General features: G+C 35.8%; 3 protein-coding genes across 3 annotated transcripts; all 3 read right to left on the bottom strand.

The window, feature by feature from the left end:
- Positions 1-5,147: 5,147 nt before the first annotated feature.
- Positions 5,148-12,864, bottom strand: LOC149264765 (MLO-like protein 6). Its single transcript, XM_089390343.1, has 15 exons — positions 12,431-12,864; positions 12,041-12,098; positions 11,440-11,708; positions 9,282-9,392; positions 9,085-9,145; positions 8,502-8,590; positions 8,315-8,389; positions 8,105-8,193; positions 7,903-7,952; positions 7,745-7,785; positions 7,450-7,623; positions 7,292-7,327; positions 7,040-7,107; positions 6,729-6,789; positions 5,148-5,734 (listed from the first exon to the last, which is right to left on the bottom strand). The coding sequence occupies exons 1-15, from the start codon at positions 12,557-12,559 to the stop codon at positions 5,525-5,527; spliced, it is 1,521 nt and encodes a 506-aa protein (XP_089246469.1). The 5' UTR covers positions 12,560-12,864; the 3' UTR covers positions 5,148-5,524.
- LOC149264766 (MLO protein homolog 1-like) lies at positions 10,108-10,809 on the bottom strand. The gene is made up of 2 exons (XM_089371648.1): positions 10,578-10,809; positions 10,108-10,245 (listed from the first exon to the last, which is right to left on the bottom strand). The coding sequence occupies exons 1-2, from the start codon at positions 10,704-10,706 to the stop codon at positions 10,108-10,110; spliced, it is 267 nt and encodes an 88-aa protein (XP_089227774.1). The 5' UTR covers positions 10,707-10,809.
- A 626-nt stretch (positions 12,865-13,490) lies between the features above and the next one.
- On the bottom strand, positions 13,491-14,111 carry LOC149264764 (uncharacterized protein At1g01500-like). The gene has a single exon (XM_089400739.1). The coding sequence runs from the start codon at positions 14,109-14,111 to the stop codon at positions 13,491-13,493; it is 621 nt and encodes a 206-aa protein (XP_089256865.1).
- Between the last annotated feature and the right edge of the window lie 440 nt (positions 14,112-14,551).

The raw sequence follows: 14,551 nt of genomic DNA, 5'->3' as shown, positions 1-14,551 counted from the left end.
AAATCAAAATTATGGCAACAAGGAAGTCTACCCCTCACAACTATAAAGATGTAAGTGTTGTTTCTCCTACCCTTGTAGAACCTACAAGGTTGACACCACAACAATTGGAAGAAAAAAGAAAACGAGGGCTTTGTTACAATTGTGATAACAAATACATTAAAGGTCATAAGTGTGTTGAGAAGAAATTATTTTACATGGATTGTAAAGAGGAGGAATAAAAGGATCAAGAAACGTCAAAAGAAGAGGATATAAACCAGGAACCAACCACAGATAAAGAATAAATGAATCCAACCATATCTTGTAAAGCATTGGCAAGAATTACCACTCCTCAAACTCTCAAGATAGAAGGACATATCAAGAAGAAAAAGGTCCAAGAAGTGAAATATCACATTGAGAAAGAAGAAATGAATCTGACCATATCTTGTAATGCATTGGCCGGAATTACCACTCCTCAAACTATCAAGACAGAAGGACATATCAAGAATAAAAATGTTCAAGAAGTGAACGTTCACATCGAGCATCAAGAAATGAATCCGGCCATATCTTGTAATGCATTGGAAGAAATTACCATTCCTCAAACTCTCAAGATAGAAGGACATATCAAGAAGAAAAAGATTCAAGCAGTGAAATATCACATTGAGCATCAACAAAAAGTTCTCCAACTTTTAAAGGATAATGCAACTTTGGTGCATAATCGAATGAAACAATAGGCAAATCAACATTGCAGTGAAAGAAGTTTTGGTGTAGGCGATTGGGTATTTTTATGGCTACATCTCAAGCAACTTATTTATGAGAAGGAAATGTTGGCAATACTACATGCACTTAAGAAATGATGACCTTACCTAATGGGAAGAGACTTCAAGGTAAAAATGGATCATGATATTATTAAATACTTTTTAGAACAAAGATTATCATTAGAAGAACAGAAAAAATGGGTCACAAATATGTTGGGTTATGACTTTGAAATCATCTACAAAAAAGGGAAGCAAAATGTTGTTGCAAATGCACTCTCAAGAAAGGATGAGGATGTGGAAGCATTGTTTTGTGATATTCCTATTATCCAACTAGATTGGATAAACGAAGCAAGGGATAAATGGAAGAAGGACGAAGAAGTGTGGCCACTTATTCGAAAGTTTCAGAAGATCCCAATTCAAACAATATTGCCAGAATTTGACGAGGAAGGAAAAATCATATTGGAACCCGGAGCAGTCACAGAAATAAGAACCCGACAGCTACGGAATCGATCAATTTCAGAGTATCTCATCAAGTGGAAGAACTTACCTGCTGAAGATTCCAAATGGGAGGACAATAATTTTATACAGAAGCATCAAGAACTACTCAAGCGTTGAGGACAACACTTTTTGAAGGAGAGGGGCATGTTAGGTCCCTATACTACTAGTGTAACTCCTTACTGTTATTAGTACAACCCCCCTATTACATTGTTGTGCCCATGTAGTCCCCCTATTTTTATTATTGTGCCCCATAGAAGCCCACTATTGTTATTATTGTGCCCTTACATTATTATTGTTATGTCGGCTCTGATTATATTATGACCCCTTAGACTCTTATATATAGAAATGAGGTCTTGTCATTTTTATCATTCAAGAATTGTTCATTTGTGTAATGTAAAGGAGGTTTGCCCCTCGAAGAGGTTGAATTCTAAGGTGTTGATCTATCTTTTCTATCTTTTTGTGAGTTGGTTTCCTAACAGTTCTAGCCAAAGCTTCGAGATCTGATACAGTCAAATATCAAACAATTTTGTTAGCTAAATACTGAAATACATATCAAAGGAATTATTGATCAGACTGAATAATCACATTACATATTGTATTGTGTTGTGCATTACTGATATGTGTCACCAAACAAAACACAAAGTCTGTTATTGCATTAATGGGTGTAAATGCAAGTATCTTTTTGTGTACATATGAGAGTGGGGCATCCCTCCGTTCAATTCACTCATTAATATATGCTACACAGTTATTGAATTCATTGCTTCCCCTGCATTTATTTTCAGGTGTTCAGATTTGAGTTCATTGACTATGTTTGCATACCATTTTGGGTTGGCTTTTGACAATGTACAATTTATAAATTTCCTTTTGCAGTTTATCTCAACAATAAAAGGTATATAAAATGATTCAATGATAAAACATCATGAATATGAAAAACATTAAATTCCCATTCTGATACCATTTTTCTTTGCCCACTTTACGTAAAGCCTGAGAATCCTTTCATTTAATTCCTCCAATGGGCGCTTGGCAAGAAAGTCATAATATTTTCCATGGAAATCTTCGTTTCGTCTTCTAATCCAAGGAGGAAAATTGTCTTCAACTCCTGCTTCTCTTCTTCTATTCTCTGCTTCTTGTATTCTTTCTCTGCAATGAGTTTATCATTCCCAAATGCAGGGCAAACAGGAAGTCTTAATCTATTTTTTCAATCTTCAAGGGCATCCATAGAATTCATACTTTTAGCATCAATCCTATAAGAGGGTTGAATTTTTCTGGGAAATGCATCACTGGGTTGTTTCTTGGAATTTTTTGAATTTTTCCGGACAATGCATCACTGAGGGCTGAATTTTTCTAGGCAATGCATCACTGGGTTGTTTCTTGGACATTTTTTATTTTCTCTGGGAAATGCATCACGAGGTTGTTTCATGGACTTCTTTCAGATGGGGGTGAGCAAAACCCTGATCGGATTCATGTATCCTTAGGAACTCAAAGATTTTTTTATTTGCTTCTTCGACTTTAATCTCCTAGATGACATGTTCCATAGGGAAATTGAGACCAACTCCCTCTCACCAATGACAAATTTTTGGGTGCTCTGATGTCCAAACAGGGCAATTGAGATTTTCTTGAATGACGGCACTTTAAAGCAACCAAAAAAAGACTAGGTTGAAAGGTTCTTTGGTATTTGTTTTCTCTGTCATCTTTTGCAGAACGCTTCGCCCCGAGCTCTGATACCTATATTCTTGAAGGCTCAATTTTCAGACTCCACTTTGTACCTTGTCCTTCAGAATGCAAGACCTTCCCCTTCACAATTTGCATTGTGGATCGACTTAGTCTCACTACTTCCATTGTCGTAAGATTAACCACTTTTTATGCTCGCGCTTCCATTTTCTGTAGACTTCTTAGGTCTCTGCGCTGGCATCTCTTCAGAGTTTATTGTCTTTTTATTGAAATCAAAAACATTGCACGAATCTCCAAAGCTTTAAGTTTCTATAGAAAAAGGCTCTTTTGACGAAGCAATGTTTTATTTTTAAAATATTTAAAGGTTGTGTTTTTTTAGTTATAAGATTTTTTCATTTAAATTGCATTTTGATACTAAAAATTGATTTAGTTTTCTACACAATTTTATAGCAATTAAATTATACAATTTCAACCATTTAGAATTATAAATTTTCAAATTTTCAAATCAATTATCATTTAAAATTATATTTTTTCAAAATTTTAAATCTATCAAAATATTTAAGATACCAAAAATTTAGCTTATTAAATTATTATAATTTTTATTTTCAACTTCTCTACACATCTTAAATATTCATTTTATAAATTAGGTTTTCTATTAGCTTCTCAAAAATATTCTTCTTTATTACTTGATTAAGGACTTTTTCTTTGTATCTTAATTTTTCCTATTTTCTTTATTTTTACACAAAAGTGTTTTGTGATGGGTTTGGCTGAGTAGATTCAACCAAGAGGAGAGGCTCAATTTCATCCAATCATTTATACAATATTTACTTTACTAAGAATAAGAGGTTTTTTTTTTTTTAGTGATTTAGTTTTTCAAAATAATCGATAGATAAATTTGCTATTCCTTCAGTGTACCTTTGCACCTTTTAGGGCAATTGCTAGTTAATAGATAAATTATTATTGCTTGAGAATTTTCAGAGTGTAGTATGATGAAGATGTTGCCCATGATATTATATTTAAAAAAAATAATGATACAACCTTTTAAATTAACATGGATAAACATCAAGACAATTACTACACAAACATATCACATTACTAAAATTAAAAAAATCATAAAACTAGCATTTGCACCAGATGTTGCAAAGGAAACGCCGTAAGGCATAAATTGAAGAAAGCAAATAGAGAAAAAAAAATACTTTGATAAAGAAGAAAAATATATTGAACACTCAAATCAATGCCCCATTAATTGGAACCACTTAGTAGGGCATATGATCCAAGAACATTGCTGCATAAGAGAGCCAATTAGTCATGTAACATAAGTATAAATGGTTTCATATATTAAAATCCACAGGTCTAACAAATCTTGTTTAGCCATTTAAGATATAGAAGCTATCTTGTTTAGCCATTTAAGATATAGAAGCTTCGAAACCTTTGTATATGAGCTATTGTCAAAGGACTGCCCTTGTCCTCAGAAGCATTACCACTAGTACCAAGGAGATCAGGACCTTCAAGCTGCCGAACCCCATGTATTTCATTGCCTGATCTTAATGATTTCATTTGGTTATGTAAAAGCCCCATGTATTTCATTGCTTGATCGTTATGTAAAAGGTTACACCTCTTGAAATTTAGAGTTGAAAATTTAAAGGCTATCATCATATTTTGGTCTTCAACGCTGATTGGCATGCCATGAATCTGTGGGGTTTTTTTGGGAGTTATCCAGGTGACCTTTGCCAAATTTTTTGTTTGAAATCCCGTTAGTTTTTGTTGTTGGGGTTTCTGTTTTTTTTTTTTGCTGGTGCGCCCTTTGGGGTTTCTTGGCAGGCCTGCGTGTTCTGCTCACTTGTTGGCCTCTTAGCCATTTTTCTGATTCATTGTGAGAGATTAAATGTTCAGCCTAACTAATGTTTTTAACATAACATGTTTCACAACCTATATAATACCTGAGTCCTGGTATATTCGGCTGCCGACCGCCATTACCAGGTTACAGAGACTTTTCAGATCCCGTGATAGTAGGAGCAAGTCTAAGGAATATGTCATTCTGCTTCATCAGTGGCAGGGCCTGCTGTGTTGTCTTTCCCAATACTTTCCCATATAGTGCGATGGCAAGGCTTTCCATCATGGCACTGGTGCTAGCTGAATTTGACAGAATGGAGAGGAGAAGAAGCAAGTGGCTCCTCCTTTAAAAATATTTGAACAGTTGATTTTAGTGAAAGCTATTTTTTCAATGAAACAAAATGTAGGTAGAATGTGCAGATGCCTTTTTGGTTCCCTGTTTGTTATGGGTCCACTTCTCTCTGCTGCTTAAATGAAGATAAACTTTACCATGGAAGATAAGTCAAATTTAGATATAAATTGGCTTTGAACCAGGCTTTTGTATGATGTGGATGGAACATTTATATTCTGGGAAAGGGAAATTTGTCATCATTTGTGTGTGCATCTTTTGAACTGGGATATTCTGTAGTCTCTATATCCTCAGGGGCCTCGGTAACCAAAACAGGTTGATTATGCTGGGGAGGATAAGAAGAAGATGCATCAATTTCCGAATCTGATGCGCTGGATTCTGAGTGGTCATATCTCTCAGAGGCATCTGCAGTTTCCATGTCTCCTGCTGTTTTGTATCTTTAGAGCAAATGCAATGGAGAAGATCCATGGATTGGAGTTGTTTCTCCACTTTGAAATCCCAAAAACATAGTTGATCTGCTTGTGAAACCAGGGGAAGAATGCTTTGACTTTCTATCTCGTTTTGTTTTTTTCTTAGCATTTTGCTGCCATCTGTTCAAAGCATTGGCTGTCTGTTCTTCAAATATTGCCTTCTTCATGTGAGATCCCATCTGCATAAAAATATCCCATCATATTTTAAGAGCACATTCCTTTATACATGATATTTAACTAGAACAGAGTGTTTTTGAACAATCCAAAAGTTCACTAAAACATTTGTACATACTGGAAAAACAAAATTTGCCCCAAAAATGGATGTTCTCTATCTATCAACAAACAGGGTAAAATGGATGTTCTCTATCTATCAACAAACAGGGTTATATCAAGAAATAAAATTAAAATGATTTAAAGAAAAATCATCATTTCTATTTCTCTGCTTTTCTGGAAGGCTCCAGACTGCAAAAAAATTTAATTTAACAAACAAAAGGAAGCATATTTTAGAGTGGTCATACTTTTCATTCGAAAATCCTCTAAGGCTTTACCTGAAGCTCTCAATAGAGAGATAACTGTTGTACAAAAAAAAAAATTAAACTCCACTGTTTTCTATCTCCTGATAAATTTGTCTACTATGAGTTTAACTATTTTTTAATGAGGTGATTTTTTAACCGTTTCACCGAAATCTGATGACACGATTTTTGGTGAGATCACAATGTTTCATTGTTTAAATTGTATTTTTGAGTACAAAAATGGATTCAATGTCCTGAAAAATCCCTTAAACATTTGGATTGTGCAAATTCAACAACTTAAAGCTAAAATTTCCCCTATTTCTAATCAGAAACTATGGTTTTAACAATTTCTACTCAGATTTTGGGCAAAATCAACCAAAAAAAAATCAAAAGTGGTCTCATTAAACAATTGTGTTAATGCATTATCAAGTGACACCTTATCTCTAATTTTATCAGTACAAGTAAGATATTTAATATCACAATGTAGGGTTTGATTAATCTATTTCTGTACAAAATAAACCAGGTGAATACACTAAGTGAATACTTGGACGATGTAACTCTCCTTTTTTGTAATTATATAAGCCAACATTTTCTCAAGTTCAATCGATCCTGTCAAACACCTAAACTGATTGTATTTTCAATGAACATGGAGTAGACTGACCTGTGTCACAAGGGCATAAAGTGGAAGTGTGATGTAACTACATAGAAACTGCACAACAACCCTAGACACAAACACAAGCAACCCAAGGTAATCCTTATCAGATGCGTAATAAGGTCACTCTCAATATTCTCCTTACACATATTAAAGCTGCAAAACAATCAACTAGTGCTAAGTCAAAGAAGAGATAATGATATTAAATAAATAAAAAACAAACAGTTAAAATGATGAAGTTTGCTTGGAAGTTAGAATGTCCTTTACATGTACCCAAAAAAATATAAATTAGCACACTAGTCTATATGTTGCATACTTACCCTGTGATAATTCTTACTATGATGAAAGTAAACCTCTCATGAAAACAAGATCTCAGGCCAAATTCGTACTGCAAGAATGAAGTCAAATTTAAATAAGGTGCACAGAGGGATCAGAATTGAAACTTTTTAGCTGTGTAAACTAAAATTGATTTAAAACACCTAGCACTGCAATATGTTACCATTGTTATAATAGTAAATCCAATGATTCTACATGCAAAAGTTCATTCTTTACTAAATGAACATAGTGCTTACCCATATCCACAAGAAGAAAGCAAGCTGGAAAGCATTCTGCAGAACATAAGGTAAGTTTGCTAACCATCAAAGCATTGTCATTTCCATGAATATTCAGTAAACAGGATTCAGAAATAGAATTTGTCAATGAGGCATTGGTGTGAAAAGCATTTTGATACCTGGAACAGAGTGAAATGGATCAAGAAAAGAACAAGTTTAGGATGACTGAACCAAAAAAGTTCATCTGTTGGCTGCACTATGGGAGTTCCTTGAACTACAGCATGCCTCTCTTGAATTTCTAAGGCCATCTCTGTTATTATAACTTGTAGCTTTGTGCCGACCAACAAAACCGTCTGCGCATTTTCAAGATCGAATGGCAATAAGCCCGAAGAATTCAATCAAGAAACTTTCTAGGTCATTAACTCACATCATCAATAAGACAATCCTATTAGTCTAAGACTTTTGTTTACTTACAGCTAAGGGAACAAAAGAGAGCCAAAAGTACGCATACCATCCTGCTCAGAGAAACACATCCAATCCAAAAGAAAATATTAATTGAACAAAAGCGAAAACTGCTTTATGAATATGCAAAATTATGTCTTTGGCGGGAGAGATGAGTCTTGAAGACTTACCATACACATTAAGAAGCAAAAAAATTACAGCAAAAGCCCACAAGGAAGGACTGCAGATAATGCATCAAAAGGCCTCTGTTTAGGTAAAATTCAAGGGGATTTTCAAAACATTCCAAGAAGTTGACATAGCAAGGCCCAAGAAGGAAACCTAATATTATTTCTGAAGACCAAAGCTTTTGTGAACAGGGAAATCTTTACTAACTTGATTCCAACCACCCTCTTGAAGTCATCATCCAATGACCTCTTGATATATTTATGAAAATCAAACTTGCTATTTGGGGTCAAGTGAGCCTATACAGTTCCAATAAATAAATAAAATTATAGTACTAATCAGATTCCTTACACAAATGATATGGGTGCTGATATAACAAAGATGAAATGGAAAAGATGATTTAAATTTATCAAGACTTACAACAATGAAGCCATGGCGCAAGGTCAGGTAATCAACTTTTGTTACTGACCAAAAGAATTGTCGAAAGAAGCATACCTGCAAATCCAAGGAAAATTAATGTTAAACCAGAACTGGATATTTCTCAGTTAACATGCAAAGGTCAAACTCAGATATATCCATAGATCATTTGCAAGTATGAAATACTTACCATCCATTTAAGAATCGGTATTCGGCTCGATAAAGGCATATGACGCTTTACAAATGAGGTTTCTTGGGTTAATCTGAATCTTGCAGGATCTGCTTGGACCAATAAAGCAAGCAATTGCCTCAATATACAGTTTTCTTAACACGCTCAAAAAGTTACCCAACCCAAAAGATTCATTCTGTGTCCTTTCAATCTTCTATATTTAAAAACATTACTCAATCGGCTTATAATATATTTTTTTAACTGAAACAAGATTTTTTTGGAGAATCAGTAACTTGAAAGATCAGCTATCACTATTAAACCAGTTACAACTATTTCATAAATACTATAAACAGGCCAGTTACAACTTACAACATGTCTCTAGAGACTTGAACCCACATAGTTGGGAAACAAATTGTTTACCAAACTACTTGAACTAAGATCCATTGACCAATCAGCCTATAACTAACACAGTATATCCCAATTAGAATTGGCAGGTTGCCAACCAGTTATTACTTTTCAACTTAAAGAGTCTCCAGAGAATGGAGTAAATAAGAATCCATAGCAACCCAGTTAAGGGAGAAGAAATAAAAGAACATCAACTAACCATTTGAAAACTCATAATCCAGAGTTTGTGATTCCCTTTCCCACTCTTTCCAACGCCTCATCTAGGCATCAAGAGGACTTGTAGATCTCAGTATTAACAGAGGATATAAATGCATGCAGAGGTCAAAACAGTAAAACCCAAAGCAGAATTTAACTGAACATTATTGGACAAAATAATTGATCTCCCCTTCCACCTACCTTTGCTCTTGCCAGTGCCACAGTTAAGATACTATATAACACATGGAGAACTGCCAGCATAAAGATGAAGATGTGGAGTTGATGCATGCCTCTTTGGGAAACCAGAGGATACTTACCTTGAATACAAAGCAGCAGAGTTATCAAGTAAAATCCAACATAAAATAAATATTTGAAATTTGTATGGGAAGCTAATTTCAAGATGGTCTAAATCAACTCGATCTCGGCAGGAAAATCAATCAAAGAATCATAGGACCTGGATAAAGAAACCATGCGCATTAAGACTAAGAGAAGGGTTTGGCCTTTACATGTGCGGAGCTACAATGTTGGCTACCCTCAGAAGCAGCTAAGACGCGTCTCCATGGGACCTCCTGTTCAGTAGACATTGATTCCCATAGAATTTTTTGCATGCGCTCCTTTTCTTGGTCATTATCCCCTTCCACTTTTATATTGCTAGAATCAATTTCCTTCTTACATGGAAGCATAATATAAGCTATTTTTTTGGGTATACAAATCATGGAAATGGGCTTCTGTCCAACTATCAGTAGAAGTGATATGAAACCCAGAAGCATCAACTCTGCAACCCAAAAAGACGATTTTCAAAAATATTTGCTCAGAGGACATATTCAGAAATTCTAGCCAGCAGGTGCTAAAAGAAATCAGTGTAGTTGCCTGAAATTAAAGGCTGAAATTCAATTTAGAAAATCCAAAACAAGCTACCAATGCAATCTAAGCAGATCAGTTAAATACATAAAATAGATATTGTCAAGTTCAACCCATGTAACCATTTTAGAAGGAGGTTCTATCTAAAACAGCATAAATTTGTTGTTCAAATTAGTTTCAGAGTATTTGGGGGATAGACTACAAGAAGCAACATGGTGGATATGAGTGGTTTCGAGTATCCATTACCTGCTTTCAATTTTTCAAGCGCTTCATATAGAGCCTTTTTATTTCTTCTGGAGAGCCACTGTAAATATAATGACAGAAAAGGGCTTTATTAGTACAGATGCAAGCAGAATTCAAAACTTGTAATCCTGCAGATTTGTTTATCATGTCTTCCTCTATCAGCATCCTTTTCCTGTAATAACCAAAGCAATAATTCTACTTCTAATCACTGATGACATATGGAATATGAGCCATTCATATTGGGTTTTAAAAGTGTGTTTTGTTGGTGATTTCAGAAGCCAAAATTTATCAAATTTCTACCAGTCAAAACAAACTGAATGCAGAAGTGAACCGAAGTAAGATCAATTCAACTAAACCAAAAAGTGCACAGTTGAAATCTAAGCAAAACCTTACATTGCTAGCATAATGAATACCATGTTCAAGAAGTAAAGAGATGGCCACAAATGCCAAACAAACAACTGCTACTGCCCAAGTAGGAGTTTGCTCTAGAGAACGATCATTGCCACTGTCAGCTCCTGCCATATTCTTCTCAGAGGACTGGTAATTGCTTCTAAATTCACCACAACCTTAAAAAGGAAATTTCAGCAGTTTAAAACAATTCCCAATCAGGGTTGATACTCTCAACCACAATATCGTCTTTTCAATTCCCAAATCTTGAATTCGAGCACAAATACCCTCTCTCTGAATACAGACGTGGTGAGGCTATCCTTTTAATATTGTTGGTGTATGAAAGAAGACTACCTACTGTAGCTTTGAATTTTGTAAATAAAGAACTCAAGAATTGGTCTCCTGTGGAGTCATTCAAGTCAATGCAATGGCATGGGAAGGCCAAGTCACTCAATTTGTCAGTATAAACGTGAACCCAAGTCCATCAATCCATACCCAAGTCCATCAATGGCGTGGGAAGGCCAATTGTTGTCCACTCTTTCCCTACATCTGTGAATTGGCCAATTCCCCCACTTGAATTCCCCTTTTCAACTTTTCTGGTGTTGGACAGTTCAGAACTCTCTTGTGGCAAGATCTGGGCATCAACGATCCACTCAACGGCCTCACAATTAAACTTTAGAGCATAATTTCTTACGGTCTACCCCAACATTGTCCTAATAACAATTTCTGCAACCTGTAATTCAAAGCTACAAAGCTAGTGAGGTTGTTTTTTTTTTCAACTTAAGAAATGGAGCTTGAAGTAAAGAATCATAGGACCTGGATAAAGAAACCATGCGCATTAAGACTAAGAGAAGGGTTTGGCCTTTACATGTGCGGAGCTACAATGTTGGCTACCCTCAGAAGCAGCTAAGACGCGTCTCCATGGGACCTCCTGTTCAATAGACATTGATTCCCATAGAATTTTTTGCATGCGCTCCTTTTCTTGGTCATTATCCCCTTCCACCTTTATATCGCTAGAATCAATTTCCTTCTTACATGGAAGCATAATATAAGCTATTTTTTTGGGTATACAAATCATGGAAATGGGCTTCTGTCCAACTGTCAGTAGAAGCGATATGAAACCCATAAGCATCAACTCTGCAACCCAAAAAGACGATTTTCAAAAATATTTGCTTAGAGGACATATTCAGAAATTCTAGCCAGCAGGTGCTAAAAGAAATCAGTGTAGTTGCCTAAAATTAAAGGCTGAAATTCAATTTAGAAAATCCAAAACAAGCTACCAATGCAATCTAAGCAGATCAGTTAAATACATAAAACAGATATTGTCAAGTTCAACCCATGTAACCATTTTAGAAGGAGGTTCTATCTAAAATAGCATAAATTTGTTGTTCAAATTAGTTTCAGAGTATTAGGGGGATAGACTACAAGAATAAACATGGTGGATATGAGTGGTTTCGAGGATCCATTACTTGCTTTCAATTTTTCAAGTGCTTCATATAGAGCCTTTTTATTTCTTCTGGAGAGCCACTGTAAATATAATGATAGAAAAGGGCTTTATTAGTACAGATGCAAGCAGAATTCAAAACTTGTAATCCTGCAGATTTGTTTATCATGTCTTCCTCTATCAGCATCCTTTTCCTGTAATAACCAATGCAATAATTATACTTCTAATCATTGATGACATATGGAATATGAGGCATTCATATTGGGTTTTAAAAGTGTGTTTTGTTGGTGATTTCAGAAGGCAAAATTTATCAAATTTCTACCAATCAAAACAAACTGAATGTAGAAGTGAACTGAAGTAAGATCAATTCAACTAAACCAAAAAGTGCATAGTTGAAATCTAAGCAAAACCTTACATTGCTAGCATAATGAATACCATGTTCAAGAAGTAAAGAGATGGCCACAAATGCCAAACAAACAACTGCTACTGCCCAAGTAGGAGTTTGCTCTAGAGAACGATCATTGCCACTGTCAGCTCCTGCCATATTCTTCTCAGAGGACTGGTAATTGCTTCTAAATTCACCACAACCTTAAAAAGGAAATTTCAGCAGTTTAAAACAATTCCCAATCAGGGTTGATACTCTCAACCACAATATCGTCTTTTCAATTCCCAAATCCTGAATTCGAGCACGGGAACCCTCTCTCTGAATACAGACGTGGTGAGGCTATCCTTTTAATATTGTTGGTGTATGAAAGAAGACTACCTACTGTAGCTTTGAATTTTGTAAATAAAGAACTCAAGAATTGGTCTCCTGTGGAGTCATTCAAGTCAATGCAATGGCGTGGGAAGGCCAAGTCACTCAATTTGTCAGTATAAACGTGAACCCAAGTCCATCAATCCATACCCAAGTCCATCAATGGCGTGGGAAGGCCAATTGTTGTCCACTCTTTCCCTACATCTGTGAATCGGCCAATTCCCCCACTTGAATTCCCCTTTTCAACTTTTCTGGCGTTGGACAGTTCAGAACTCTCTTGTGGCAAGATCTGGGCATCAACGATCCACTCAACGGCCTCACAATTAAACTTTAGAGCATAATTTCTTACGGTCTACCCCAACATTGTCCTAGTAACAATTTCTGCAACTTGTAATTCAAAGCTACAAAGCTAGTGAGGTTGTTTTTTTTTCAACTTAAGAAATGGAGCTTGAAGTAACTCAGACATATCTAGTTTTGCCTGTGATTGGACCATCAAATATGTGAAGTTCAACCCTCCCCACATCCTCTAAACTAATTGAGAAGTAGGCCTACTGGCTTGTGGTTGATCAAGAATAGTGGTTTATTAAGAATAATGGAAGCAATGATGCAAAGCTGCATCACATGATCCAGAAATTTCCCTGAATATAAATACTCAATAAAGAATATAAAGAATAACGATATTCAAACAATGTAGTGCAGAAAGCACATATAATTTGTTGACCTAAGACTTCAAACTTGATCTACCGATTCCTGGCCCATCATTATCATCATTTTCAGGTATTGCATCCAAATAAATGCATCGAATCCATTTCCTACGAGGTAGCAAGTGCACCATCTTGGTCAAAACAATGGGCCGACCCAAGCCTTTCCCAGCCACATAAAATTCGAGGAACGGTGCACTCAGACCTGAAAGCACTTCAGCCTTGCTCGATAGAATATAGGAAGATCCGACAGATATTGCAGAGGTACATTCCATGGTCCAGACCTTTTTCCTAGCCTTGGGATTTTCCAAAGCCAGTCTCTCAAAATTCCCTGTAACAAGGAGCTCGCCTCTATGATGGCGCTCAAAGGGCAAGCCCTCATTAGTGCACAGATTATCGGTACTGATATAAGTTGCCTCGGCAAATTCTGTATCTACTGTGTCTCTTCGCAGCTTGCGAGAGGTCTGCTCTGCGGAAGGAATTCTAATGCCATTAATCTCAAGAATGGTTGACATGCTTCTAGCGGGAAACAAAATCGTAAAACAATTTGGTGCACTTTTAAGCAAACAGGAGTTCAATCTTAAGTATATCACTCTGACATCGAACCATGTATCTGTTACTGATTTCCCCTGAATCTCCATGGATACAAAATTGAAACAATTGAGGCTCTGTTAGATGGATTTACAGTACATAAACATCTGAAGTGTGTATTCCGATTGCAGAGAGATGATTGAACAAAATATGATCATATTGCATGAGATGTAATACATCTCTTTTATATAGAAAAACCCTTTTTTCAGAAAGAATAAAGGAAGAAAAACCCTTACATCTTCTGCAATGATCAAACTACGAATCTACAGAGATTCTGGCTCCATAGCAAAGGCAATATGGCATTAGAGAAAAGATCGAAGAATGGGAGCAAGATTTTTGGCCCCATAGATTCATTTACAAGGAACTCTGCATCACCACCAATGGATTCAGGGACGAAAATGTTTTGGACCAGGGGGATTTGGGAAGATTTATATGGGCGTTCTCCCCAGCAGTGGCCAAGAAATCACAGTGAAATGCATAACGAAAGAGT

This window comes from Pinus tabuliformis, chromosome 6 (genome assembly GCF_031772625.1).
Source record: "Pinus tabuliformis cultivar Carrire ecotype Pingquan chromosome 6, CPIR1, whole genome shotgun sequence".
NCBI classification, from domain to species: Eukaryota; Viridiplantae; Streptophyta; class Pinopsida; order Pinales; family Pinaceae; genus Pinus; species Pinus tabuliformis.
This window is presented reverse-complemented; position numbering and strand designations above follow the sequence as displayed.

Coding starts and splice junctions, on each gene's coding strand:
- LOC149264765 (XM_089390343.1), bottom strand. CDS start 12,559: ATGGCAGGAGCTGACAGTGGCAATGATCGTTCTCTAGAGCAAACTCCT. Junction 7,786..7,902: donor TTTGCTTCTTAATGTGTATG/GTAAGTCTTCAA, acceptor TTCTCTGAGCAG/GATGGTATGCGTACTTTTGG. Junction 7,328..7,449: donor TCCATTTCACTCTGTTCCAG/GTATCAAAATGC, acceptor TATGTTCTGCAG/AATGCTTTCCAGCTTGCTTT.
- LOC149264766 (XM_089371648.1), bottom strand. CDS start 10,706: ATGGCAGGAGCTGACAGTGGCAATGATCGTTCTCTAGAGCAAACTCCT. Junction 10,246..10,577: donor GTATTCATTATGCTAGCAAT/GTAAGGTTTTGC, acceptor TTATATTTACAG/TGGCTCTCCAGAAGAAATAA.
- LOC149264764 (XM_089400739.1), bottom strand. CDS start 14,111: ATGGAGATTCAGGGGAAATCAGTAACAGATACATGGTTCGATGTCAGA.